Source organism: Triturus cristatus, chromosome 5_1 (assembly GCF_964204655.1).
Source record: "Triturus cristatus chromosome 5_1, aTriCri1.1, whole genome shotgun sequence".
Lineage (NCBI taxonomy): Eukaryota > Metazoa > Chordata > Amphibia > Caudata > Salamandridae > Triturus > Triturus cristatus.
The window spans coordinates 578972069-578998446 of record NC_140587.1 but is presented as its reverse complement, the minus strand read 5'-3'; the positions used below and the strand labels follow the sequence as shown (position 1 = coordinate 578998446).

The 26378-nt window shown below is 46.3% G+C and overlaps 1 protein-coding gene across 3 annotated transcripts in view; it reads right to left on the bottom strand.

The window, feature by feature from the left end:
• PPP1R42 (protein phosphatase 1 regulatory subunit 42) overlaps positions 1–26378 on the bottom strand; it is a 525575-nt gene that overhangs the window by 47402 nt on the left and 451795 nt on the right. The window contains exon 11 of one of the 3 annotated variants that reach the window (XM_085605502.1): positions 15307–15693. The exons of the other annotated variants lie outside the window; for them this stretch is intronic. Coding sequence (XP_085461628.1) covers positions 15528–15693 — 166 coding nt within the window. The 3' untranslated portion in view covers positions 15307–15527. Of the gene's footprint in view, positions 1–15306; positions 15694–26378 lie in introns of those variants that run through there. 3 annotated transcript variants of the gene reach the window in all.

The following is a 26378-nucleotide window of genomic DNA, read 5'->3' as shown; positions in this document are numbered from 1 at the left end:
ACTGTCGCATTGAAACCTATAAATTCTTCTTCCTAAACATCTCTAGGCTTTGTTTTTTGAGTTAAAACAATACATGTTTTATGTAAGTGTGTGCTGGATAAAAATACATTAGAATTTTTCTCAAAATGTTGAATAGTGAGAAGATGGTGGATGCATAAGTAATAAGTGCTGCTCTGTGCAGTTATACAGATGTTTCCATAGTTTGAGACCCTACCTGCCACCCCTGATCTCAGCTGCTTTTCTTAAGTTTATTATTTGCTTGTATATGCTGAACAAATCTACAAGTTCCAGAATGCAGAGGGTTGTTGGTTAAACAGCAGTAAGCAGTAGTACCAGGCGAAAGCATCGCACAAAAGTGATGGTGAGCTTGCCTTAGTAATGCTAGCGCTTTAACAACACAGGAAATCCTGTTGGGACCTTCTTAAGCACATTGTGTGCAAAATAAAGAGCTTACGGGCTAGCTGAATCACTCTACTGTAGTATTCTTTACCTTGGTGTGGCATGCTACCTGGTCTCTTTCTGTCTTTCACTTTGAGCTACATTGCCCAGCCATGGCACAATGGGGGATGAGAAATGGAGTAACAGTGGCTGGGGACCATGCACAGGCTGAACAATATAGCTCACACATCAATCTTTCCACCTTCTTTCTATATTCAGTGCTTTTTAAAAACTTTTGGCAATGTTTCCTATGATCTTGAGCTGCAGCAGTAGTCCGGGTACTCAGCACGCATTGTTCTTGTGTGTTGTGTGTAAGCAGAGTACAGCTGGTGACATTAGCTCCAGCGGCAGTCCAGGTAAGCAACAAGCATTGTTCTTGTGTGTACATGGAAGGCAGCGTGTGACGTTACCTGCAGCGGCAGTCCAGGTACTCAGCACGCATTGTTCTTGTGTGTAAGTGGAGGGTGCCAGGTGTATTAGCTGCAGTACAGTGCAGGGACTAAGTATGCAGTGTTCTTGTGTATAAGCGGAGGGCAGCTGGTGACATTAGCTGCAGCAGCAGTCCAGGTACTCAGCATGCATTGTTCTTGTGTGTAAGCGGAGGGCTGCAGGTGACAGTAGCTGCAGCGGCAGTGCAGGTACTCAGCATGCATTGTTCTTGTAAGTGAGTGGAGGGCAACAGGTCACACAAGCTGCAGCAGCAGTCAAGGTACTCAGCATGCATTGTTCTTGTGTGTAAATGGAAGGTGGCATTAGCTGCAGCGGCAGTCCGGTACGCAACAAGCATTGTTCTTGTGAATAAGTGGAGGACAGTGGGTGACATTAGCTGCAGCGGCAGTCCATGTATAAAGAAGCATTGTTCTTGTGTGTACATAGAAGGCAGTGTGTGACATTAGCTGTAGCGGCAGTCCAAGTACTCAGCCCGCATTGTTCTTGTGTATAAGTGGAGGGCAGAGGGAGACATTAGCTGCAGTACAGTGAAGGGACTAAGTATGCATTGTGGAGGGCAGCAGGTGACATTAGGTGCAGTGGCAGTCCAGGGACACAGCATGCATTGCTCTTGAGTGTATTGCATTTTTCTTTTCTGCAAGTGGAGGGTAACGGGTGACAATAGCTGCAGTGGCAGTCTGGGTACTCAGCATGCATTGTTCTTGTGTGTAAGTGGAGGGCAGCAGGTGGGATTAGCTGCAGCGGCAGTCCGGGTACTCAGCATGCATTGTTCTTGTGTGTAAGCAGAGGGCAGTGGGTGACAATAACTTCAGCAGCGGTTCAGGTAATCAGCATACATTGTTCATGTGTGTAAGTGGAAGGCAGCAGGTGGCATTGGCTGCAGCGGCAGTCCGGGTACTCAGCACGCATTCTTCTTGTGTGTAAGCAGAGAATAGCTGGTAACATTAGCTTCACCGGCAGTCCAGGTACTCAGCATGCATTGTTCTTGTGTGTAAGCGGAGGGCGGGAGGTGACATTAGCTTCACTGACAGTGCAGGTACTCAGCATGCATTGTTCTTGTGAGTAAGCGAAGGGCAGCAGGAGGAATTAGCTGCAATGGCAGTCCCGGTACTCAGCATGCATTGTTCTTGTGTGTAAGCAGAGGGCAGCAGGTGACATTAGCTTCAGAGGCATTCTGGGTACTCAACATGCATTGTTTTTGTGTGTGCATGGAGGGCAGTGGGTGGCATTAGCTGCAGCAGCAGTCCCGGTACTCAGCACGCATTCTTTTTGTGTGTAAGAGGAGAAGAGTGGGTGACATTAGCTGCAGCGGCAGTCCAGGTACTCAGCACACATTGTTCTTGTGTATAAGCGGAGGGCAGCGGGTGGCATTAGCTGCAGCGGCAGTCCCGGTACTCTGCATGCATTGTTCTTGTGTGTAAGCGGAGGGCAGCGGTGGCATTAGCTGCAACAGAAGCCCAGGTACTCAGCACGTATTGTTCTTGTGTGTAAGCGGAGGGCAGCGGGTGGCATTAGCTGCAGCAGCATACCAGGTTCTCAGCACGTATTCTTCTTGTGTATAAGCGGAGGGCAGCGGCTGGCATTAGCTGCAACAGCAGCCCAGGTACTCAGCACACATTGTTCTTGTATATAAGCGGAGGGCAGCGGGTGGCATATTAGCTGCAGCGGCAGTCCCGGTACTCAGCATGCATTGTTCTTGTGTGTAAGCGGAGGGCAGCGGTGGCATTAGCTGCAGCGGCAGTCCAGGTACTCAGCACGCATTGTTCTTGTGTGTAAGCGGAGGGCAGCGGGTGGCATTAGCTGCAGCAGCAGCCCAAATACTCAGCACTTATTGTTCTTGTGTGTAAGCGGAGGGCAGCGGGTGGCATTAGCTGCAGCAGCATACCGGGTTCTCAGCACGTATTCTTCTTGTGTGTAAGCGGAGGGCAGCGGCTGGCATTAGCTGCAACAGCAGCCCAGGTACTCAGCACGCATTGTTCTTGTGTGTAAGCGGAGGGCAGCGGTGGCATTAGCTGCAGCGGCAGTCCAGGTACTCAGCACGCATTGTTCTTGTGTGTAAGCGGAGGGCAGCGGGTGGCATTAGCTGCAGCAGCAGCCCAAGTACTCAGCAAGTATTGTTCTTGTGTGTAAGCGGAGGGCAGCGGGTGGCATTAGCTGCAGCAGCATACCAGGTTCTCAGCACGTATTCTTCTTGTGTGTAAGCGGAGGGCAGCGGCTGGCATTAGCTGCAACAGCAGCCCAGGTACTCAGCACGCATTGTTCTTGTGTGTAAGCGGAGGGCAGCGGGTGGCATTAGCTGCAGCAGCATACCAGGTTCTCAGCACGTGTTGTTCTTGTGTGTAAGCGGAGGACAGCGGGTGGCATTAGCTGCAGCAGCATACCAGGTTCTCAGCACGTGTTGTTCTTGTGTGTAAGCGGAGGACAGAGGCTGGCATTAGCTGCAGCAGCAGCCCAGGTGCTCAGCACACATTATTCTTGTGTGTAAGCAGAGGGCAGCAGGTGGCATTAGATGCAGCAGCAGCCCAGGTTCTCAGCACACATTTTTCCTGTGTGTAAGCAGAGGGCAGAGGGTGGCATTAGATGCAGCAGCAGCCCAGGTACTCAGCACGCATTGTTCTTGTGAGTAAGCGGAGGGCAGCGGCTGGCATTAGCTGCAGCAGCAGCCCAGGTACTCAGCACGCATTATTCATGTGTGTAATCAGAGGGCAGCGGGTGGCATTAGCTGCAGCAGCAGCCCAGGTACTCAGCACGCATTGTTATTGTGTGTAAGCAGAGGGCAGCGGCTGGCATTAGCTGCAACAGAAGCCCAGGTACTCAGCACGTGTTGTTCTTGTGTTTAAGTGGAGGGCAGAGGGTGGCATTAGCTGCAGCAGAAGTCGAGGTACTCAGCATGCATGGTTCTTGTGAGTAAGCGGAGGGCAGAGGGTGGCATTAGCTGTAGCAGCAGACCAGGTGCTCAGCACGCATTGTTCTTGTGTGTAAGCGGAGGACAGAGGCTGGCATTAGCTGCAGCAGCAGCCCAGGTGCTCGGCACACATTGTTCTTGTGTGTAAGCGGGGGCAGCGTGTGGCATTAGATGCAGCAGCAGCCCAGGTACTTAGCACGCATTGTTCTTGTGTGTAAGCGGAAGGCAGGGGTGGCATTAGCCGCAGCAGCAGCCCAGGTACTCAGCACTCATTATTCATGTGTGTAATCAGAGGGCAGCGGGTGGCATTAGCTGCAGCAGCAGCCCAGGTACTAAGCATGCATTGTTCTCGTGTCTTTGGGTATCAGGTCAGTCATATGTCTGTTTGCTCCTATTATCAATCCACTGACAACAGGGCCCGCCTTGCCTCGAGTTAAACTCAAATTTTAACAGGTGGTTAGCTGTCAGCCCAAAAAATTAAACGTGAAATGATTAATGTGTGAACAGGTACTGAGTATCTATATGTGGTAAGGGGAATATGCCACGAATACACCAAGTCAGTCAACCTTACTAATTTCACAAAATGAAACGATAACAGTCCGAAGCGCACTGCATTATAGATTGAAAGCAGGGCACCAGCGCCAGGATCCTTTTTATATCCTTTTATCATATCTGGCAAATGACCAAAACACTGCGGTGAAGGATTATATATGATATGAACTAATCAGAAGTAAATCGATGCAAACAAGCCACAAATGTGAATTCCAAGCCACTGCTGCACAGTGCTGCCTGCTCTCAGCAGACCCCTCTCAGCTCAACATGTTCGAGAGAATCTGTTGCTGACCGAGGTGCCTTTGTGAGAAGAATGCAAGCCTTTTTCCTACATTTTAATGAAATCAGAATAATATTGCAATGGTCTGCTTGGTGTTTTGGCTTTTATGTTTTCAATTTTTGAAAGTCTACGAACACTCTCAATTTAAATCTACTTTCTGATGCCTCAAACGCCACAACCTCTGTGCGCCTTCACACAGCAGTACACAACCACACAATACCAAGCTGCAGATGTCGGATACACAACCTTCGACAACTGCAATAACAGTATATATACAGTGTGTGGATGATTGCATGGTAATTTAATCAACATGATGGAAAGGAACCAGAAAAGAAGGAAAGGATGCAAGGCTGGAGGCTGGAGGCTGGCTGATTATGCTGTAAAACTGTTGCGTATATCGCATTGTTTCTAAGCTAAGTCTCTACGTTTGTGACCATAACCAGAATTGAGCTACCCCGCTGATTTCTCGAATACCCATAATCAGGACTTTTTTTCCTCGAAATTGATGCACTTGACACAAACACACAAGGGGTGGACTGGCCATTCTGCCACTACGATATTTTCCCAGTAGGCTTCAGGCAGTGGGGCTCCTTTCAGCTGTAGATGGACCGAAGGCACAGATTCCCCATTCACTCTTGTCGCAGACCCCTGCAGCGGGGGGCTGGTTCCCACATTTATTCTATGGCTGATTTGGGTTTGCAGTCTGGTCCTGACAACAAAGCATGCGGTGAGAATCTGGTCAGGCTCATGAATTAGACAAAATGCTACTTATAAAACCATAAGAATATAAATTTGCATTTTAATGTTGGCTCACTGAATGCTACTTGTTCTACATAGTATTATTGAATATTCTCCAGCCGTTAGGTGGTACCTAACCTACCTGGGTATCACGCCCGGCTGCGCTGATGTTATACACATGCATGCCCCCGTTCGTGATCCTGTTATCACCGATTCCCAAATGACCACTGTTCTTTTTCCTTCCAATTCTTTTTATTGCATCTTCAATATAGGACGCAGTCCAAATAGGATCCCAGCCTCAGAGCCCAGAGCCTTTGCATCGTTCTTTTTAAGTGACTACCTTTCTTGTGATTTACAAGACTGCTGGGTCTGAGTCTCAGAATCATGCTGCGGAGGAATGCAGCATCTAACGGCTCCCGCTCACCTACCTCTACAGCCTGATTCTTTGGCAGGTGAAGTCTCTGTGAACTCTCTGGTGACGAAGACAAAGGAGTAAAATAAGATCCTCCATCAGCCCTTTGATGAGAATGCCTCTAAATGGTAGAGATGCCCACCGACACTGTGGTTGAAACACCTCTGCTTGGATTTATGGTCTTTTCAGAACTCCTGATGCTGCTCGCACGCAATCCGTGGCTCTTTCTGTCTTGTTGGCCACAGAGATGTGCTCAATTTGTTAAGAAGACAACACGTTTGTCTCCCTTTGCTAGGGAAGGGATAAGGTAGATCTGAGGACATTATGCTAAGACAAGTTCTTTCCGCGCCTGAAATAGTTCCCTTCCTTGTTTTCAGCTTTTAGGATGCTATTTGGGCACAATGACATTTTGAACTTATAATGTGTGTCCTACATTTTACTCCCACTAAAGAGGCTCCATGCGTAGAAGAGTTTTAGTTTCCTTCACCCTCCCCCTGCTCAATTGCAGGGCTGTTCGAACTTAGGCACCACGTTCAGATGTCAATCAGCCACTTACACTTCTTATATTATGCAAAACCTAAAAACAGTGGTATTGTGCCTACCATTCGGGACTACCGTCACGTGTCTTAGAAGCTCTTGAACCAATGCTTACGTTCTGCTTGGACAATGAGTATGCCCGTAAGATGGCTTAGGTGGGTGCTTTATTTTGCCCATAGCTAAATTAAACTTGTAGGCGATTGCACAGTAGATAAAGGTGTAGATTTGTTACTTAAAAGAATATAGTACAGCTGTCTGACTAGCAGGCCTTTTGTACCAAGTGTCTCCAGAATGGGTGTTGCCAATGTAGTCACCATGCATATCTCTGAGAGTTGCAAACACGATACATAGGTTCTGGTAGGAGGCAAGAAGACTGTCAAAGTAAAAGGTTTCCTCTGCCAGGGGTGGCAGTAAGATCTGGAGGAGCTAATGGCGGCGTCTGAAACAGCTTCTCTTTCATCTGACAGCGGTGAAGTATTAGTGATATGGGCCCTAATGCAAGCAAGGAAAATAGACCACTGGAGCCTATAGGCGAACGATAAAAGACAACCACATTTATGCTGCAAAAGGACCTGCCTTCGCCTATGCCCCTGTTCAACTTCTATGCATATACTAACATATCAAGTTCCATGTAACATTTAACAGCCAATGAACTACAATGGACGCTGTTCAAAGATGCCATGCAAAGCAGACCTTTACCAGTTTAATTTGTAACAAAGGTCTAAGATGTGCCTTTAAGCAACAAAACTGCCACTGTAAACACATGTGTGCATGCAAGCTTTAGGAGGCAGTTAAGAAAGAGAATGTGTCTATGCATGTATATGAAAATAATGCTGTGGGAAAATGATCACAAGCAGAAGAAACCCCTGTAGTTTCTATTCAATTAATTGTAACTTTTTATTGAATTATTTTAAAGGTGCATAATTGCTTCCACGGTTTATTGGCGCCAAAAGTAAAATTAAAATTAAAAAGTAAAATCAGACTGCATAGAGAAGACAGATACAGTAGTATACCTGTGCCTGGGGTCAGGTCTATAGTTCTAGTGTTGTGGAGCACCAGTTCGTTAGGTATCTGGAGACTGTTATGACTCTGATTCAGTTTCTCAGTTCATCATGGCTGGGTTTCTCTCTTCAGAGTGGTCTTGCCTTGGATCTGTTAAGTGCCTTTCTCTGTTTTCTGGGGCATTTGTTTTGCTTTCTGCTGTAGTTGAGTGGTATGACCGCCTGGAGGGGTTATTTTCTTGAACTCTGGTGGTTCTCTAGCATACTTTCGCCTTGACTTTATTCTTTGGGCTTGTAGGTGTTTCCTTTGTACCTCAGTCAAGTTGGCTTGACTCTGAGCATTGGCGCCTTTTTCCTGGGGGGCTTTATTTACTGTGAGTAGTTTTTCTCTTCTACCCACTTGTGGATCTTCTTGTCTAGGTTGGTTGGGTTCCCTGGTTCCCGGCGGTTGCATGGTTTGATTCATGTGAATATGTTCTGCCTAACCTTGAAGACTTCTGTCTGGGGGCTAATTGGTCTGTTTTGGGCCGCTGACTCCAGCTCTTGGAGGTATGGGAGCTTGGTGGTGTCTGGGCAGTTGGTTGCTTTACCTGAAACCTTTCTTCATGACATTGTAGTGGTACTTCCCTAGTGCATCCTGCATTGTTTGTGGGTTTTGTGTTGTTGGTTTTGGATCTAATCATGGGCTTACTGCATTGGTATATTGTCCCCGGTATAAGGACACGAATGCTGAAGGGTTGAGGAGTAAATGTGCCGATTACTGATAATTTTCGTTACTACAATTACTGTTTCTCATTCCAGTACTGGTATTCCTTCCTTCCTGCACATTGTCATGATCTTGATTCCCAGTGCTTGGAGATGTCACTAAGTCGGCTTCCCTTTAATGGACTCTTTATGCAGCCAGGGGTGTGAGGATCATGACAGATAAGTGGGGGAGGAAGGAGGATTTTTGGGATTAGCTAGGTCATGTCATAACCACAGCCTGACTCAGAAAGGATATTTGAATATACCAGTTCAAATCCAAAAAAGCTTTCACAGACATTGTGATGGTAATTGGAAATATGTGTCTCAATATTTTCACAAAACTTTTTTAGTTCTATATTGTCTCTCAAAAACAGCCAATGCATTTTGTTTTAAAGGAACTTCTTCAGGGCTGTGAACAATTTAAAATAAATTCAAGAAAGACAAAAATGAATCCGTATATTTTAAAAATCAGTTATTAATAGCCAATCAAGAGCCATTAATTGAGTTGCAGTTTCTGAGAAAAACAAGAATGCCAGTTTGATCACTTATTTTTTACCATATTCTTCATCGCGGTATCCGGGCAAGGTGAACAGAGATAAGTCAGGCTTAAATGCAGTGTTCTACAAAAAATAGACAGCTAAAAGGACATCATCACCTTCTTATATTCTCTTTTTAGATCTCAACCTCATTTCAAAACAATAGCGTGCTCAGCGTGGGAACAAGATTTTGAGCGTTAATTATCAGTAGGAACCTGGGCAGCGATTTATAAGAGGGCAGCAAAATCTTTTATATGTATGCAACACAATGAAAATGCCTACAAAATTCTAAAAAAAATGGTACGTCTTCCCTACGAGAATGAACATGTTTTAGGTGGTTCAGATAGTTATTGGAAAGGCAACTGGGAGAGGGGTGCATTGATGCACATGTGATGGTCCAGGGCTCGGATTCAGGCATTCTGGCATGAAATCCTGTCTCATATTAGAATCATCACAGAATTACACTTCTGCTTCAACGGATGGTGTTATTACTTGGGGACCCAGGCAAAAATAGCACTGACCAACCCACTGCGCCGACAGGAAAAGTGATATCACATTTCTTGCTCTCAGCTCTTCGGCTGTTCCCAAACCTGTGCAATGGTTAACCTAAACCATTGCACAGGTTTGGAAACAGCAGTAGTATAGATGTTGGGTTGTTAGTGGGGAAAGGTATGGTCCCTTTGTGCAACGGAGAAGTTATCTGCGACAATTAAGTACCAGGAGCATGAATTCGAGAGTCTGGTGGACATTTATCACTCATAAGAAAAATTCCCAGGTATATGGTGACGAACTAATCACAGTGTCCGCCTCGATTATCGTTCCCAACTTCATATTATGTCCGCAGATAATAAAGGAACGTTTCTGATCTAAGTCTGATAGTTCCGGGGCAGGATGGTGACAATAGGGTTGTGATCAATATGTAAAAGACATCATTATAAACTCATATTTGTCAGATGTTTATTTCAGGAGCGTTGTTGCAATTCGTGTATTTCGACAATGAAATGCACTGCAGTTACTCCGAGTACCAAAACTTAAATGAAGTTGTTTAAAAGGATTTTGTTAGCCACAAATTACAGACAGTGGCGATAATCATCATTCAACATTATCTGGCCTTGATTGTATTCCTTCATCTCTGTCAGCCCCATTGTTTGAATACAAGAAAGGGGGCATTCTTCAAAATCATCACTTGAAAATGGGTGCATCCTTCCTCCCCTGCAGCACTGATAGGTAACTGCTGCATTCTTGTTCAAGATAAAGCTTACGAAATCTTACGAAGCCAGTGGCCTGCGTCGGGTCTCCCAGTCCCAGGTTATCATCAGAACAGTACTAGCATGAAGTCCTGAATGGCTGCTTGCTTGTTTGATGAGTGAAGGAAAGGAAAGGGGATCGCGCGAGGCCCCTGCTGAGAATGCGTCACTAGCTCTCGGCGGAAGAGCGCTGAATTTAAGATCAGCATTTGCACAACATGAATGATACAGTCTGTTTATAATTTGAACTGCGTCCTCATATACATCCATGGTCCACGCAGTTAGCAGATTTTGGATTACTGGTTGTTCCCAAGGCAAGTGTGTGATTTGGAGGAATCCTGTTCAAAAGCAATTTCATTCTACTTTGATTGGTTAAAAATGGCAAATTGCAGAGAATTATGGTGACCACCTCAATCCATGTCATTACAGGCACGGTTTTCAGTCCTAGACTTTTGTGTGTCAGCCTAATGCATTCTGGGCTTTGTAGTCTTAGTTTGCTACCTTCGAACCAATTAAACTGACATACCGGATAGCAATAATTTGTAGGTGAAAACTAAGTTAAGGAGTGGAAGCAGTGTCTGTGATGCATGGAGTGAAATGGTCACCCCAACATGCATGCACGTTTATATGTGCTCACGCATTTATATCGTCTTACGTATGCCATGCAAAACATTACACCGCTTTCAGCAGCAATTTCCTTTCCTGACACTAGGTGGCAGAGTATACCCACAGGCATTGAGAGCAAAGACATAGGCGTAATAATCATTCCACATACCTAATTTTAAAATTGCACAGTGAAGCTACAGTCATGATATAGGCTGTAGAAAAACCTGCTCACCCACTCCAACTACACATTCCATTTGTGAGAAGGACAGAGCAATATGTTAAGAGAGAAATTAAGAACATGCTACACTATTTCGTATTTTGCCAACACATTATGTGATTTAGTTATTCATACCTTAAATGTCTTTGCTAGTTTGTTCAGATTTAGTCTTTAAAATATGACGTCAGAATTCCATACCAATAAACTGAAAGCATCCAACATAAAGTGTTCTATAAAAATGTGTATAGCTACACCATAATATGGTACTAGAAAATGCGCCAGAACAGAAAAGTAGTAAGCAACTGAATATCTTGGACCAGGATCATTTAGGGTCCTACAGATGTCATATGAACAACCTATGAGAGCGTTCAAACCACTGCAGAACTAGGTGAGTAAATCAAACATAAAATCTAAGGAATCTACCACGGTTGAAACTTTAATGCAGAACTCACCCATAAAGGGAACCTGTGGAACACTTTTCATTTCTGACTAATGATTTCATTTGTATTTCTTATTTAATGGTACTGGTGGACATATTTTTTTTTTGCCAAGTAGGGAATGATAGCCTTTGCATAAAATGGACGGCAGTGAAACTCTGCACTTGTCGTTTGACTTTCTGGTTGACCCGACACTTCCCCAGTTGATTTGACATTTCAAGTCCAAAGGACGGCCTTCTGTATTTTTAATTTTCTGTTAGATAAGATTTTTTGATTTTAAGATAAATTAAATACTTTCTATACTTTACATGGAGGGCATTCATTCAGCCCTCTTCGTCCAATGGTCTGTTGAACTGACATTTTGCTTCTGCCTTCCAGAGTATGACGCATGGCCAAAGGGTCAGCTGACTTGAGCTGCTGGTTCCGTTCTCTCCGAGTGATGGCATATACTGTCCGAGCACTACACCACAACAGAGGAAGTAGTCCGTTTCAATGTCAGCAACTTGTAGGCTTTTTCTCAGAGTTTAAAAAAAAAATGATTATTATTATTTTGACTGGGCTCAACAGCTCCATAGACACGGCACCGGTCCCTCACGTCTGCTGGCAGTGCATCGCGTCTAGTGCACCCACTGCTTGTGACCACCATCTTTTGAAATGGGCTTTTAATCCATAGCAAATCGCCGCTGGCAGCCGCCTTTGAACGTTTTTGCAAAACTTTATTACAAAAACATTGAAAAACATAGTCCTATTCACACATGGGTGGATACTTTTTAATGTTTACTATTGTAAATTAAAAAAAATATTCTAAATCCAAGAGCCTGGAAGTGAACGCCTAACCTACTGGCTTTGGCAATGCTTGTTTTATTTGTTTCTCAGCATCGCACAAAGCTCTGCTGGATTGGCGCGGTATCCAAAGTGAACCCCCGACTGTAGCGAAAGTGAACCCCGGACTGTAGTGGACAGTGGTTATTCCCTATTCTCCAGCCTATCAGAAGACCGATGGTTTGTGGCAGTTAACCGAATACTGGGTGCACAGGCCTTTATACGGGTACCTTAGGTATTGCATGTCTATGTAAAATGTGTACAGTCGCTCTTCACACTCACAAGCATGTAAGTTGTCTGAACGTGCTTACAAGTGTGAGGCACAGTGCATTTCACACAGGAGGGAGGATTCTGACATCAGGGTCAAAGCCATTGCAGCTCCTGTGTCCTTGGGGCCTGGACACCAGAAACACTCATCCAAGTGCTGACTGCAATCCACATTCAGCCATTCAGCCATTCGGCTGACAGGCGTGCTGGGATCGAAGTCCTGGGTTTACTGCCTGGGCAGCAACTACTCAACCCCACTTGGGATATGAAGTTGAGCCATCTCAATATACCATCTGCTCACCATCTGCTAATGCCCCCACTGCCATCAAGTGTAGGAAGACTGGGAAAAGCCCACAGCCCTGCGTCATGCTCTGGGTGAGACGATTAGTGGATTTTGAAAGGGGCGCACGCTGTGACTGTCCTTGATATAACAGCAGTGGCCGTTATTTAAAGGTGCGTACGAGCCCTTACAATGCAGCACTTGAACTGCAGCGTCAGCAGAGGCTGCGTCATACCAGGACTTTGGGCTGCTGTTCCTGCGAGGCTACGGAGAGGTCACTTTCTAGAGGAGAAGGGCCGCCTCTTGCGCCTTTGTGCTGTGAACGGCAAGAGAGGGCCAAAATGTGTAAACACATGTTAAATGCGGCATCAATCGGTCGCTAAGGGCCCTCGCTGAAGCAAAAGACACCCTTAGTTGAGCGAAAGAAGCAACTAGGGAAATATTTAATGTCTTACACGCAACGGCTGAATCACTACAACGATGTCAGTTAAGGTCCCTGTAGAATGGGGAACAACTCAAGTGGGGGAACTAAGGGCCTCATGTAGGTAGCGAAATACCGGTCGGTAACGGCCGATTTTCGGTAAATATGCCATTACCGACCGGTATACAGACAAGTGAGATGTAGGAGTCCAAAAACCACTTTTCGGTAAATATGAGGCGGTAAATACCGATTCATAGTTACCGAATTCTTAAATACCGATTCATATTTACCGAATACAGAATTAACGAATCGGTGAACATGAAGTGGTAAATATGAAGTGGTAAAAATTTAAAATGACATGTAGGAGCAGTCGGTAATTAAGAAATCCATTAAAATCGGTAATTAAGAGTCGGTAATTAACACGGACTAAAAGCAGGTGGTAACCATCAACAATGGATAAAAGCAAACCCAAAATTCAACAGCGTGGACGACATGGCCGCTATGTACGTCATTGCAAGGCGCCTACGTCTACAGGCAGCAGGACTGAGGGTGTGGCGACGGGAGGAACAAATCTACAGACAGCGCATCACACTATTCCAGCTGACTGATGCAGAGATACATGAGAGGTACAGGCTACACCCCGAAACCATCATGGACTTAATCAGGGACCTACACCCACTCCTGGACCAGCCAGTTAGAAGGGCGCACGCCATACCCCCACATGTGCAGGTGCTCTGCAGCCTACATCTGTTGGCATCCGACAGTTATCAGGTGGTGATAGCTGCGGTGGGTGGGGTATCCCAAAGTTGCCTGTCCCGTTTCTTCAGGAAGTTCCTGGATGCCATGATGCAGAGAATGCACCACTACATAAGCTTCCCGAACTCACAGGCTGCACTGCAGAAAACAAAAACTGACTTTTATCACATGGCACAGTTCCCCCATGTCCTCGGCTGTATTGATGGTACCCACATCCCAATCTGTCCACCAGCAGATACAGAGCACATCTACAGGAACAGGAAGTCCACCCACTCCATCAACGTGCAAGTGATCTGTGATGCAGGGAACATCATCACAGATATTGTTGCAAAGTTTCCTGGGAGCACCCACGACTCTTACATCTTCCAGAATAGTGGGATTTACACACGACTGAGTGCCGGAGAATTCGGAGAGGGATACCTGCTAGGTAAGTAACAGTGACGCCCCTTGAAACATGCAAACATAGTGTATAGAGGCATGTTACTGATGGTTCCCTTTCACCCATCCAGGCGACAGTGCATATGCATGCCGGTCATTCATCCTCACTCCCTACCTACACCCAGCTACCCAGAGTGAGAGACGATACAACGTGGCACACAAAACAACACGCAATGTGGTGGAGCGCACGTTTGGACTACTGAAGAGCAGGTTCCGCTGCCTGCACAAGAGCGGAGGCGCACGCCAGTACAAACCCATCACCTGCTGCAAGATCATTGCCACTTGTGCAATGCTGCACAACCTTGCCACGAAAAAAGGTACAGATGTGGAACTAACATATTTTGAGGACAACGAGGATGAGTCAGGCCAGCCAGAGGGCAACGCAGCTAGAGTGCCAACTGCAATCGATGGGAGAGAGAGACGGGCAGAGATCACATCCAACTATTTCTGAGTAAGTAAGGGGACACAGCGAGTTGTGAGCAGTCATGACGTAGTTTAATGTGGCACCACGCCATGAACACATGATCAGGCCAATCTGGCAATATATCATCTATACAAGGAGTATGTCCAGGGTTACGTCACCCATTGTGAAGTGGCTAGGCAGGGCGACATCAATGTTTGCGCATACGCGCTGCAGTGGTGGATTGCACGGCCTGTGCATCCTCACTAGAGCCAACCCCAAGCCGCCTGCTGCTCCTGCGTGTTTCTGGGACGGGGGGTGTGATGCTGCTGGTGGTGTCGATGCTCTCCGCAGGATCCCCTGCAGCAGTTGTCGACGCCTGACTCGTCAATAGCACCCCTAGTGCACTTGTCACCTGCACCATCCCCCGAGACAGGTCGCTGCAGCACTGTGTTAGGCCCTCCTGCATCGTCACAGAGCGCCGGCACAGTAGGGAAGTGGCAGTTGCCAGACGGTTGAGTGCCCTGCTGGTAGTGTCCCTTCTCTGGCGTTCCCGGCGCCGTGCTTCGATGTCAGCATCTAATTTGCTGCACAACTGCTGGATAGACTGGGACATGTCCCGAATGCCCGCAGCCATGCCGCCAATGTTTGTGTCCATGTTGACTATGCTTGTCTTCATCACCCGCATGTGCCTCTGGACTGACATGACTGCCTTTGATTGCAGGCGCTGTTGCTTTAACATTTGGCCCTCGAGCCCCAAGAAGACACCATGGCCGTCAGTGGGTGCTGGTGGACTCTGGACACGCGACCTGCGGCGCCCTCTTGTTTCCGTCTGTGCTGCCTGTGAGGTGTGGGGCACAGTGGCATGGCTCCCTTCCTGGGGCCCGGTGCGGTCTTCAGGGCCCATGCTGTCGTCTGACGAGGTGTCCAAGGCTCGTAGCCTGGCTGCTGGACGCCTCCTCTGTCTCACGCATGCAAGCGGAGATGTGGCCGGTGAATCGAACATGAGTGGCGAGGCTGGCTCTGGTGGTGGTGATGCTGGCTCACGGTGAGGTGATGCTGGCTCTGTGTGCGGCGATGCTGGCTGTGTTGGTGGTGCGGCTGCCAGTGGGCCTGCTCCCCGGTCTGTACTTGTGCTGGCTGGAGGTGTTTGATGTTGCCGTGGTGCCGTCTCTCCTGCAGCATGCCCTGTCCTGCATGATGTCACATCTGTGGACAGAAATACAACATTGGCTCAGTGTCCCCGAAGGGCTGCATTGCAAGCGGCACAATAAATAATTTCACATTCCAACATGTCCCCTGTCTCCTTGTGCCTCGAGTGCGTGACATGCCTTGTTGCCCTGTAACATTTACGTCATGGTTAGTGTTGCCCTGATTACATCTCCCGAAATGCATTGCCTGTCTGCACTGACACGTGTGGACTGCAGTGTGATTCTCGTTTCACATTTGGGGGATGTGGGATGGGGTAGGGGGGGATACATTGCTGTGCTTTCGTCTTACCTTGGTGTGTTGCGGCTCTGGCAGAGCTGTCGGCGTCCCCAAGACCCACGACGCTCTCTTGCTCGATTGTGGCCGCCACCAGCTCCTCCAGTTCGGTGAGGGCAGGTGCCCTGTTGGTTCCACCTCCGGTCTGGCTGGCCTCCTTCTGGATGTCGCCCATCTTCCTCTTGGTTACAATCCTCAGGTCATACCAGCGCTTTTTGAGGACCTCAATGTCCCTGTGGGTCACTCCCACAGCATTGACCTGCGCCTGGATGGCCAGCCATATGTTGCGCTTTTCCACCTCAGGCACTTGCAGGGATTGCCTGCCGAACAGCTTCTGGTGCTGCTTCACGACCTCCTCCACCAGCACCTGGAGTTCCTTGGGGCTAAATTTCAGCTTCCTCCTCCTTTCCCCTCCGTCTTTCTGTGTTCTCTGGCTGGACATGCTGTTCGTTTACCCGCTCGCACATGCAACTGCTCCCTGCCTCTCCTCTGCACTCCAAGCCTCTCCAGGGTCGGCTAATTATGTCCACCTGCCTGGGTGTGGCCACTTCGGCTAATTGAGTACACCTGCCTGGGTGTGGCCAGTTCCAGGTTGGGTGGGCTGTCGTTGCACTGGATTCGCTGTTTCGTCAAGTCATGTGATTTTCTTTACCGACTCCGTACATACCGAATCGGTATTTTCCGAATCGGTAACTACCACCTCGGTATTTTGCGATTCGGTAACTTCCACCTCGGTATTTTCCGATTCGGTAAATACCACCTCGGTATTTACCGATTCGGTGAATTCCGATTCGTGATTACCGAATGTTACCGAATCGGTAACTGTTACCGAATTTTTACCTACATATAACTTACCGATTCTAATTTACCGATTCGGTACGGCTCGGTATTTTAGAACCGGTAAAATTTATTTACCTACATGAGGCCCTTAGTGTCTCCAGAACAGGTGAGACTGGAGATGCATGAAAGGGCCATACCTGTGGGTTTTCTCTCAGTATGGATTGCGGAGTAGCATGCTCCTCGCCGAAAAAGCGCTTCGACTTCTGCCCAGGAGTAGTATGGACTATATAAAGGCAATTACAGTACAATACAATACAACGTTCCCAGAAGAACAAATCCTAAAATGTGCCCTGTATTATTAGTATCCACCAACTGACTACAGAATGAATTAATCAGCTGTCCTTAAATTTCCTATTCTCAGCTGTTCAGTGGAAAGCTCACTTTTAAGATGGCACTGAAGTGTGAGGCTGTGCCCAATTCAAAAATATTTTTTTGCACGCTCAATGTGAACTAAAAAGTTAATTCTGGGTGTAAATGCCCAGCTCCTAATTCCTAAAATCCGAATTTGTGGATATTTACACCATCAGACGGAACTTACATTCAGACAATCCACTAGAAAACTGCGTACTAAGTTTAGGGCTACAGGGTAAACAAGCATTTACAATGCAATGGTCTCGGCAATATTATAGGTAGAGCTATTGGTATTGCTCCTTATTTTTTTAATCATTTTTGTATCCCTAAATAAATGGCATTGTCATTTCTATTGGCATTAGTTTTTTTTTGTTGCATATGAGATACCTATTGCATTAGCAGAGAGAGAGTGAGGTAGTGAGATAGAGAGTGAGATAGAGAGAGAGAGTGAGGTATTGAAATAGAGAGTGAGGTAGTGAGAGAGAGTGAGGTAGATAGAGAGTGAGGTAGTGAAAGAGTGAGTTAGTGAGTGAGGTATTTTCTGACGTAGTGAGATAGAAACAGCGATTAGATCGAAGCCAATTTGATATGGGGGTGTTAAGCGTGGTAACAGTGGCAAGGCTTCCACCCTGAAACAGGAAACTAAAAAATGCAAAGAGCGTGCACGGCACCCCTCCCCCTGCGGGGAAGCCATGTGTGTTTCAGGTTACAGCGTTATGCAAGTGTACACGGACATGCAGCAAGAGTACCTGGGTGCAAATGTTGTTTTTGCGAGGAGTCAGGTCACCGAAAGCAGACATGCAGCATTGTCAAAATACACTCGTGAATGAAAAGGAAAACGATGTACTCTGCTGTTGCAATTAGAACACAACAGCTCAAGGAGGACTGCAGGCATCACACACAGGGCAGCACAACAGCAATGTGATGTTCCCATCATAAATAAGGCCCTTTCGATGTCGGGATATATTAAGTAAGGTGTTTGGACCACTCATCTCTTCGATTGGTAGTTAAAACACTGCTGTAACTGTGGAGCAGGTCCCGCTCACATCTCTGGGTCCCGGTGCCACCGACCTGTTGCACAATGAATAACCAAGCCCTTGACTTGGAGGTATTCCCCCATAAAAACTAAACGAAGCAAAGGTTTAGGATTTCACTGCATGCGCCTTTCTGAAAAGTTGGTAAAAGCAGCTAAGTGGGTAAATGCGCCCACTGCAGACATATGTTTAGTCTGAAGGTTGGAATAAAAGACAGCCGGGTAGAAGAGGCACTGGCAAATCCCGGCGCGCCCCACGACTCCTGTGTGCAACGGGGCTCGCGGCTGATGTACGAGGCGCCTACTTAGGCATGGGAGGTGTGTGGAAGGGGGGTGGGGGGTGCGAATGGGGGTAGAGAAGGAAACAAGTGCTGGAACTGACTAGCAAGCGGGGAGGGGAGGCAGTGAAAGGACAGAGAGCCACTGAAAGCAAAGACAGGGAGGACTGGCGTGTGCAGGTAGGAAAGGCTCGGAGAGCTCGGATTTTTATTTTATTCTTTGCAGTCTTAGATAGCACGGATTTGATCCCAGGGCATTAGAGAGCTTTCGATGACCTCCAGATTACATTACACAAAGTCACATTATTACAGCCGGGTAGAAGAGGCACTGGCAAATCCCGGCGCACCCCACGACTCCTGTGTGCTCCGGGGCTCGCAGCTGATGTACGAGGCGCCTACTTAGGCATGGGAGGTGTGTGGAAGGGGGGTGGGGGGTGCGAATGGGGGTAGAGAAGGAAACAAGTGCTGGAACTGACTAGCAAGCGGGGAGGGGAAGCAGTGAAAGGACAGAGAGCCACTGAAAGCAAAGACAGGGAGGACTGGCGTGTGCAGGTAGGAAAGGCTCGGCGAGCTCGGATTTTTATTTTATTCTTTGCAGTCTTAGATAGCGCAGATTTGATCCCAGGGCATAAGAGCGCTTTCGATGACCTCCAGATTACATTACACAAAGTCACATTATTATTTTTTAAGACACCTGGAGATTAAGTGATTTGCCCAGAATCACAGGATGTCGAGGCCAAACGGGGACTCTGGACTGGTTTCCCAGTGCCGAAGCCAGGCAGCAGCTCGGCCCAAAGGCAACATTGGGCATAGAAGAGCGAAGTGCACGCGCTGTACTTTATGGAGAGGGTGGAGAGCAAAGGAAGGAATGAAAGACAGCCGGGTAGAAGAGGCAGTGGCAAATACCTGCATGCACAGCCTGAGAGGACAGGCGGAGGAGACCAGAGCAGCAGCCGGACACGGGAGCATCGAGGGAGCCGAGAGCAGGGGGAGAGGACGCCATGAAAACCACCGCCTTTCTCCGAGGCAAAGCAGAAATGCCTCGGAGAAAAGCAGTGGCGTTTTCGGATTCGGGGGCGTGTTTCTTTTTCTCTCCTCTTGCCATTGGCTGGAGGAGAGAAAAACACGCCTAAAAAAGGGCGTGGCTAAAAAGTGGAAAGAACAGCACGGAACACGCCCCCGAATCTGAAAAAGACGGAGCCTATTTGGAGGGACGGCTCTCTCCTCCAAAGGCTGGCCTCCGTTTAGGAAGCCAGCCAATGGAGGAGAGGCAAAAAGAGAGGCGGGCTAAATAGCCACTCTAAGAAACATAAGATCTCCGGACTTCCGGTTCTGCCTTCGGCAGACCGGACGGTCCCTCGACCTAAAAAGGGGTGTGACAGTGGGGGCTAAATGGTCTTGCAAGATGCAGAGACCACCCACAACACTATTACTATTGCAATAGGCAAGGGTAAGTTTTTCAGGAGTGGGGGTGTAATGGGAGGATTTTTTTTCTAGAGATAAACACATTTTCCTAAAATAAAAACCAAAACTCTTCTTTCAATCAAACATACAAACCCGCAAAATGTATTGTTCCAGATTGAATTTCCTGTGAATGATCTGCAATGTACGTTTTATGGATGAATGCAAATTGAAATCTATGATTTTGGTGAATTCCCACGTCTACATCTGCATTTAAAACTCAAACCTCTACAATCTATAGATTTCCAACTTTTTTCTGAATATAAACTGGTATAGATAGAGCCGTCTTTGTCACAATAAAGGGGTACATTAGCCAGTGTATAGATGCTGTGGTGCGAAGCAGTCAGTAAAAGATGTACCTACCGCACTTCAATAAAGAGATGCAGAGTTCAGTGGCGGCTGGTGACATTTGAAAGTGGTAGGGCGTAAGGGTTCGGGATGTGTCCCTTATGGCGAGGAAGCATAACGAGCAAGGCAAAAATTATAGCGGGCAAGGTGTTTGCAAAAACCCTACATCAGTCAAAGGGTTTTAACTAGATTCACTAACAGGGAGCACAGCAGCAGACAAAACATCACCAACAGCAAGGAACAGCACAAGCAGATACGGTAGTGCAATCTTCTCTCGCTCTCTCTCACACATACAAATATACAACAGCTAAAGCATATTCTTCCCAAACACATAGGACTGGGATACACAAATCTATGTGTGTACAATTTTGGGAAGGAAGTTTGGTCGTTTACACCATTCACTCTGAACACAGACATCTCACATATTTATTCATTCAAAGAGTTTTCTTCTAATTTATTCAACGTATCTTCCAAAATATATCATCTCACTTGTGCTGTAATTCCATGTGGCTGGGCCAAATTTATAGTTTACAGAGGTCAAAACTGGCCCTCGATAGAAGCAAACGTCAGAGAAATGGGTGCCTCCTCACAGGCCAGAGTCTGGGCCCAATGCAGGCTGTGGATACAGCATGGATGGAAGGACGACACAATTAGGGGGCTATGGCAGAAACAGGAGATTGAACTGCGTACGAATACTGCTCACACCTCCTGATTGACAGAAAGGGAAACCGAGCCCACTGCTGTCTATGAATAAAATAGAAAACCTGATCTGACTTTGACAACCTCACAACTACGGAGGGTCACTGAAGTAGAGAGTTTATGGTTTATCTTGCCATTTTTAACTCTCTCCTAAGAGCAAATTAAAGGTTTCTGAGGCCGCGTGCCAATGCTAGGTATATTTAAAAATCCATAATGAATAAGTGCAGAGCATCCACTTGCCAGTCGTAAAGTAGGGCTGGGTGAAATTTAGAACGGCCACTCTCCCTGAAAGATCTTTGACCCGAGGGCTTCATGAGTCACGTACATCACCAGGGGGGCCCCTGGAGACACCACCCGGTGCCTGTGCTACAGCGTTTTAAAGGAAGCGTGAGACGCCGCGCTAACCTGCACCGCGATATGGAGACACTAAGACAGGAGACCAACAAATGTTTCCACCGAATTTGTACAGACGAACAGTGTTGTAGGTTTTAGCGCGCATGTGTGTATGCATACCTGCGACGTGGGGAAGAAAATGTCATTTTAAAGCATGTAAAACACACTATGGCGCGTGATGGACGTAAAGGCTCTCGGTTCGGTCATAACTACCCTTCGGGTCATGTCCCTTTATTTCGTCATTTAAATATCTACAGAGCCATTTACACTAGTCTCACTGCACTACAGAAAGCACTGGGAAGACCTGAATATACATTTTAGCTAGCCCGTTTGACATGAGACAAACTGTCGCTTTCACTCTCTTTAATCAGACAATTTACCCCCAAGCTTCCACCTCCATTAACTTTCACAGATCAGATGTCCAGAACAGCAACATCTTAACCCCTTCCATGCTGCGCAAATTCCGCCGCTGTGCTGACGGAATCTTGCGCGGGCGTGGTCATGACGGAACGGTTCCGTCATGAGCACAGCTCAACCGTGGCTCATGACGGAACCGTTCCGTCATGAGCACCGAAGGGGTTAAGTAACGTACGGTGCCACACCACAAAAATAGGCCCTTCTATTAGTGAAGTCATGTCTTACCGGCAGCGTTTCTTTAAATTCCTTTCCCTCGTGCTGTGCGCTCCTTTACCGTGGCTGCAGGCGCAGCCTTTCTTTTTCAAACTGCTGCAACTGGTACCTGTAGCCCTGTGGGTTAATTATATCGACTGGAGGGAGCAGCTTGATGGTGTCCGTTTGTTGCGTTGCGCGCCATAATAAACAGTCAGTCAAAACGTGACAAATCCCGGAAGAGCTGAACTAAACTCAGTAACCACCTCCCAGCAGCTTCCATTATCCAATGAAAAAGCCGCCTATCAGTGCAACGACGAAAGCAGTGCTAATCGTTCCCACACACTACACTGTGTTGCTGTCGGCCAGCCCCACCCCTTCCCCTTAAAGTGCATGAGGCTCTGCTGACTGCGCCCAGGGCCATGTCAGAAGCGCCCCATTTGAAGCCCATTCACTGCTGCTTGGTGCAGCCACTCCCCTCAGGATAATGTGACTCTCCTCGTTTGTGCCTCGAGGGCGAGGAATTATCCTCGCCCAGTTCAGCTTCAGCACATGCGCAGGAGAGGACTCTCGTCTGACGGTCCGTCCGACCTCTAAAAACGATATTAAAATGTTACTTTCTTAGGGGAGGAGCATGAAGCAGTGAGCATGCCATGATTTAAAGCTGGCAAAATGCTCCATGTGATGTTAATTATTTTCTCCCTTTTCTCCACTCCGAAGCTGGGAGGGCAACGCCCCTTACGCCCCTTAATACCAGCCGCCACTGGCAGAGTTTGATAGGACCCAAACGGCCTCACTATCCAATATAACCAGTTTCATGTGCATCAATACAATGTTGCGCATAAATCGGGAAGTTAAGACACATACTTTTCATTGTACTTTGCTTCGATGGACAGTTATTCACAGATCAAAGGCATGGACGGATATTGTTAAGCAGTTAAAAAAAGTTTAAAATCGTGATCAAATAAAGTAAAATGTCCCTAGATCGGGTTGATTAATTTCCTGCCTCGGTGACTCTTCCATCGTGCCAATGGAATACCCCCAACTACAGGACACCTTATGATATATTCACAACTGTAAAAGGAGAACCCATTATACTATAGTCTGCTTTCAGCTTTCACTCAAAATAATTAAAGAAAATAAGGCATTTGCAGACTCCGTGGTAAAATGAAATGCGCTGGAACCGTCCCATGTTTAAACTGTGCTGGACCAGCCAGGCGCGAGGAGCGGCTCTGCTGAATAATCAGAGGACTGGGCCAAAACAAAATCATTTTCCTATATTCCATTAAAAAAACATTTATTTGACCAAGAACACACTGGAGATTTCTCTATTACTTTTAGGAATAATACGTGTAGACTAAACAGAGACTGCTATAAATGTACTGACTAACTGATTCGGAAACAGGAAGCCATTTTTGGAATCCAGTTAATATTCAAATCAAGACATTTAGGTTCAAATATTCCATCAGTTTCTTGACTTGGGGAGCCTGCGTAGTTAAAGTGCCAGAATCTGTCCATAAAGCCAGAATAAGCGTGTCTTCAAAAAGAAAGCAACCAAAAGGTTTTGTGAACACCTGGATCTCAGAATACTATGACGTTGAAGATATCAACATGTAGGTGTGGAACCGGCAGGGCACAGGTTAACGTGTGGACGAATGGCCACTGACAAGCACGCATCTAAGGTGTATATACAAATGGTATAGAGGGATAGATCATGGTTACTTTCTGCACAAGAGTTTATTAATTACCTCTGCAAAAAATCAATTTCTTTTGGCAAGATTAAATGATTATAATACAGGCACAAGTATCCATCGGTGAACATCCAAACACATAGTGTACCGCAATACAATCAATACATCAAATACAAAACGATTTCTATTTACACTACAACACATATATACAAACTCATATGCAAGGTAATTCAATCAAAAAATCCTTTCCCCTATTGGCTTATTCCATCAAGCATGTGTGCACTTAACATTGCCTAGTGCTACATCAGAGGGTAGTCCTATCAGCAATACACGGATATAGGTATTTCATCTAAATTTGTAATGCCAATAAAACGTATGTATTTATTCCACAATACGGTGGACTCCTCCTTTGTCAAAGTGTCGACGCGTTCGCGTTTCAGCCTCCACTTTCTTTATGGCTTCCTCAGGACGGGGATATAATCTACAAAAATAATAACGCTACAGTGAACTTTAAAAACCTATGTTTTACTTTTTATCTATTTGCGCTGTGTTCTATCCCTTATTTGCCCAGACAGTGCTGTTAGAAGAGGAGAATCCGCAAAGATGCGCGAACATGACCTCCAAGCCATTTGTAAAAACATAAATGGAATTGAAATGTAAAACATAAAAAAATTTTGTAAATGGAAAATCCTAATAATACGCTTGATCAGCGTCAATATGATTACTCAAACGCGCACTTATAATAAAGACATGGTTCCAGACGCCACAGAACCCAACCAGTGGATGTGGAAAGAACATAGGGTCCTGCGCCCCTTATGTACACCAACACCGATAGAGTGAAAAACATCACCGTGGAGACCCAAGATAAACAAGTCCTAGCCCGTTTCAGGGCGAAAATACCTGTGGGTTCTAATGGAACAACCTGGTCTCGTAATTTGCAAGGTCGGGCAGCTTATAATCCGGTCCCACTCATCAGTTGGGAACTCCTACATAGGGGGGGAAAGAACTTAGAAACATCCCCTGTGCATCTGAAAGGACACTATATCATAGCTACTAAAGTTAGGCACCGAACCTCAAAACTTGTGTCTTCTCGGGAGCCCTGGGTTTCTTCGACTCCTTCAAGGAATTTTCAGTTGCTAGAACCAACAAGAAGAAACAAACCACCTGTCATCAAAATGTCCGGATATTCTATGAGTCTAAAAACTTTACTACGTATCTCAGACTGGGGGGCACTAACAATCCAAACTTACGCTTGTTATTAGTCCTTTTCACCGACACTGTGCTCCTTCAACGTCCGTCATCTCAACGAGCTGGCGTTACTGATTCCTAACGGACCGTCATTAAATACGTAAACACGTGATTACGTGAAACGTCTCTAAGTAGCCAAACACAAATGAAGGACTATTATTCGAGTACTCGTACAACTCAAGTCCTTATTGAACAGGAGAACGAAACTCTGTCTATGTCCATTCTTGCCGTGGCGAAGTAGCCCTACTATATCCACTAGCAAATGGGGGCGTCAATTCCAACTCTGCAAAATCGGAACCATAAACACAAAACATAATCATGTAAAAACAAATTAAATAAATGGCAACACATCCGAACCTGTTCTCAACTCCTCCACATACGTCTAGAGCTATGACACTGGGTGAAATGATCACAAACCCGTGTGTATGGTGAATTCTTCTCGACACAGTAGCACCCTCAATAATATGCTATAAGAGGGGGCTAGAGCTATTTTCTTAAAATAATTGACATGTCTCATCAGCCAATGAGACCGTGGACCCACTTAAGGGTCATGACAACAACCCACATAATTCTCTCCACAGTCACTAAAGGTTACATCATGACAGATCATACACTTCAACGATTCAACCTAGATTCCTCAAACAATAGAAAGAATAGAAAGAATGGAAAGAATAGAAGGAAGGGTCTACAATTCAATTAGGAAGGATCCAACGTTATGCATCCCGAGTGTCTTCCTTTCCACAACACTATATGTTCAAAAATGGGCTTACATTCTGAAGGTGGACAACTTAAAATCCTCGTCCTGTTTGAATTACATGTCTGCTTCTCACAGCATGGGAGAGAAGCTCAAGGTCAACATTATATTCTAAATGTTATGGTCAAGTTTAATGATGTATGGGACCCTCACGCAATTTAAATCAGAGCCCATAGTTCATCTCTTTCATTCAGACCCTCCGTTGCTGTATGGTATCTTTCGATGAGTCGTGCTTCTATGCGGTTAAGCCTCATCTCCAACTCACCCTTATTACTAGATTTCACTACAGCCAGGATTGTCCACTCTAAGTCGTTCTCAGTGTGGCCACACTCTGTGAAATGTTGTACAAGGGGAGCTCCCTGGATTTTGCATTTAATGCAAGATTTATGCTGTATGATCCGCATCTTCACCTTTTGTGTTGTTTGCCCTATGTACATCTTCCCACAGGGGCAGATCACAGCATACACCACATTTTTGGTGTTACAGTTAGAGAATGATTGCATCACGTGCATCTTGTTCTTTATCATCAATGTTTTACATTCGTTAGTGCTCGCACACGCCACACAATTGTTACAACGGTAATGTCCTAACAATGCAGGTAAACCCAATAATGTTCTAGTGTCTTTTTTCGGTACCTCTCTCATTGCTTTTACCAAATGTTGTTTCAAGTTTTTACCTTTTTTAAAAGCAAATAATGGTTTAGG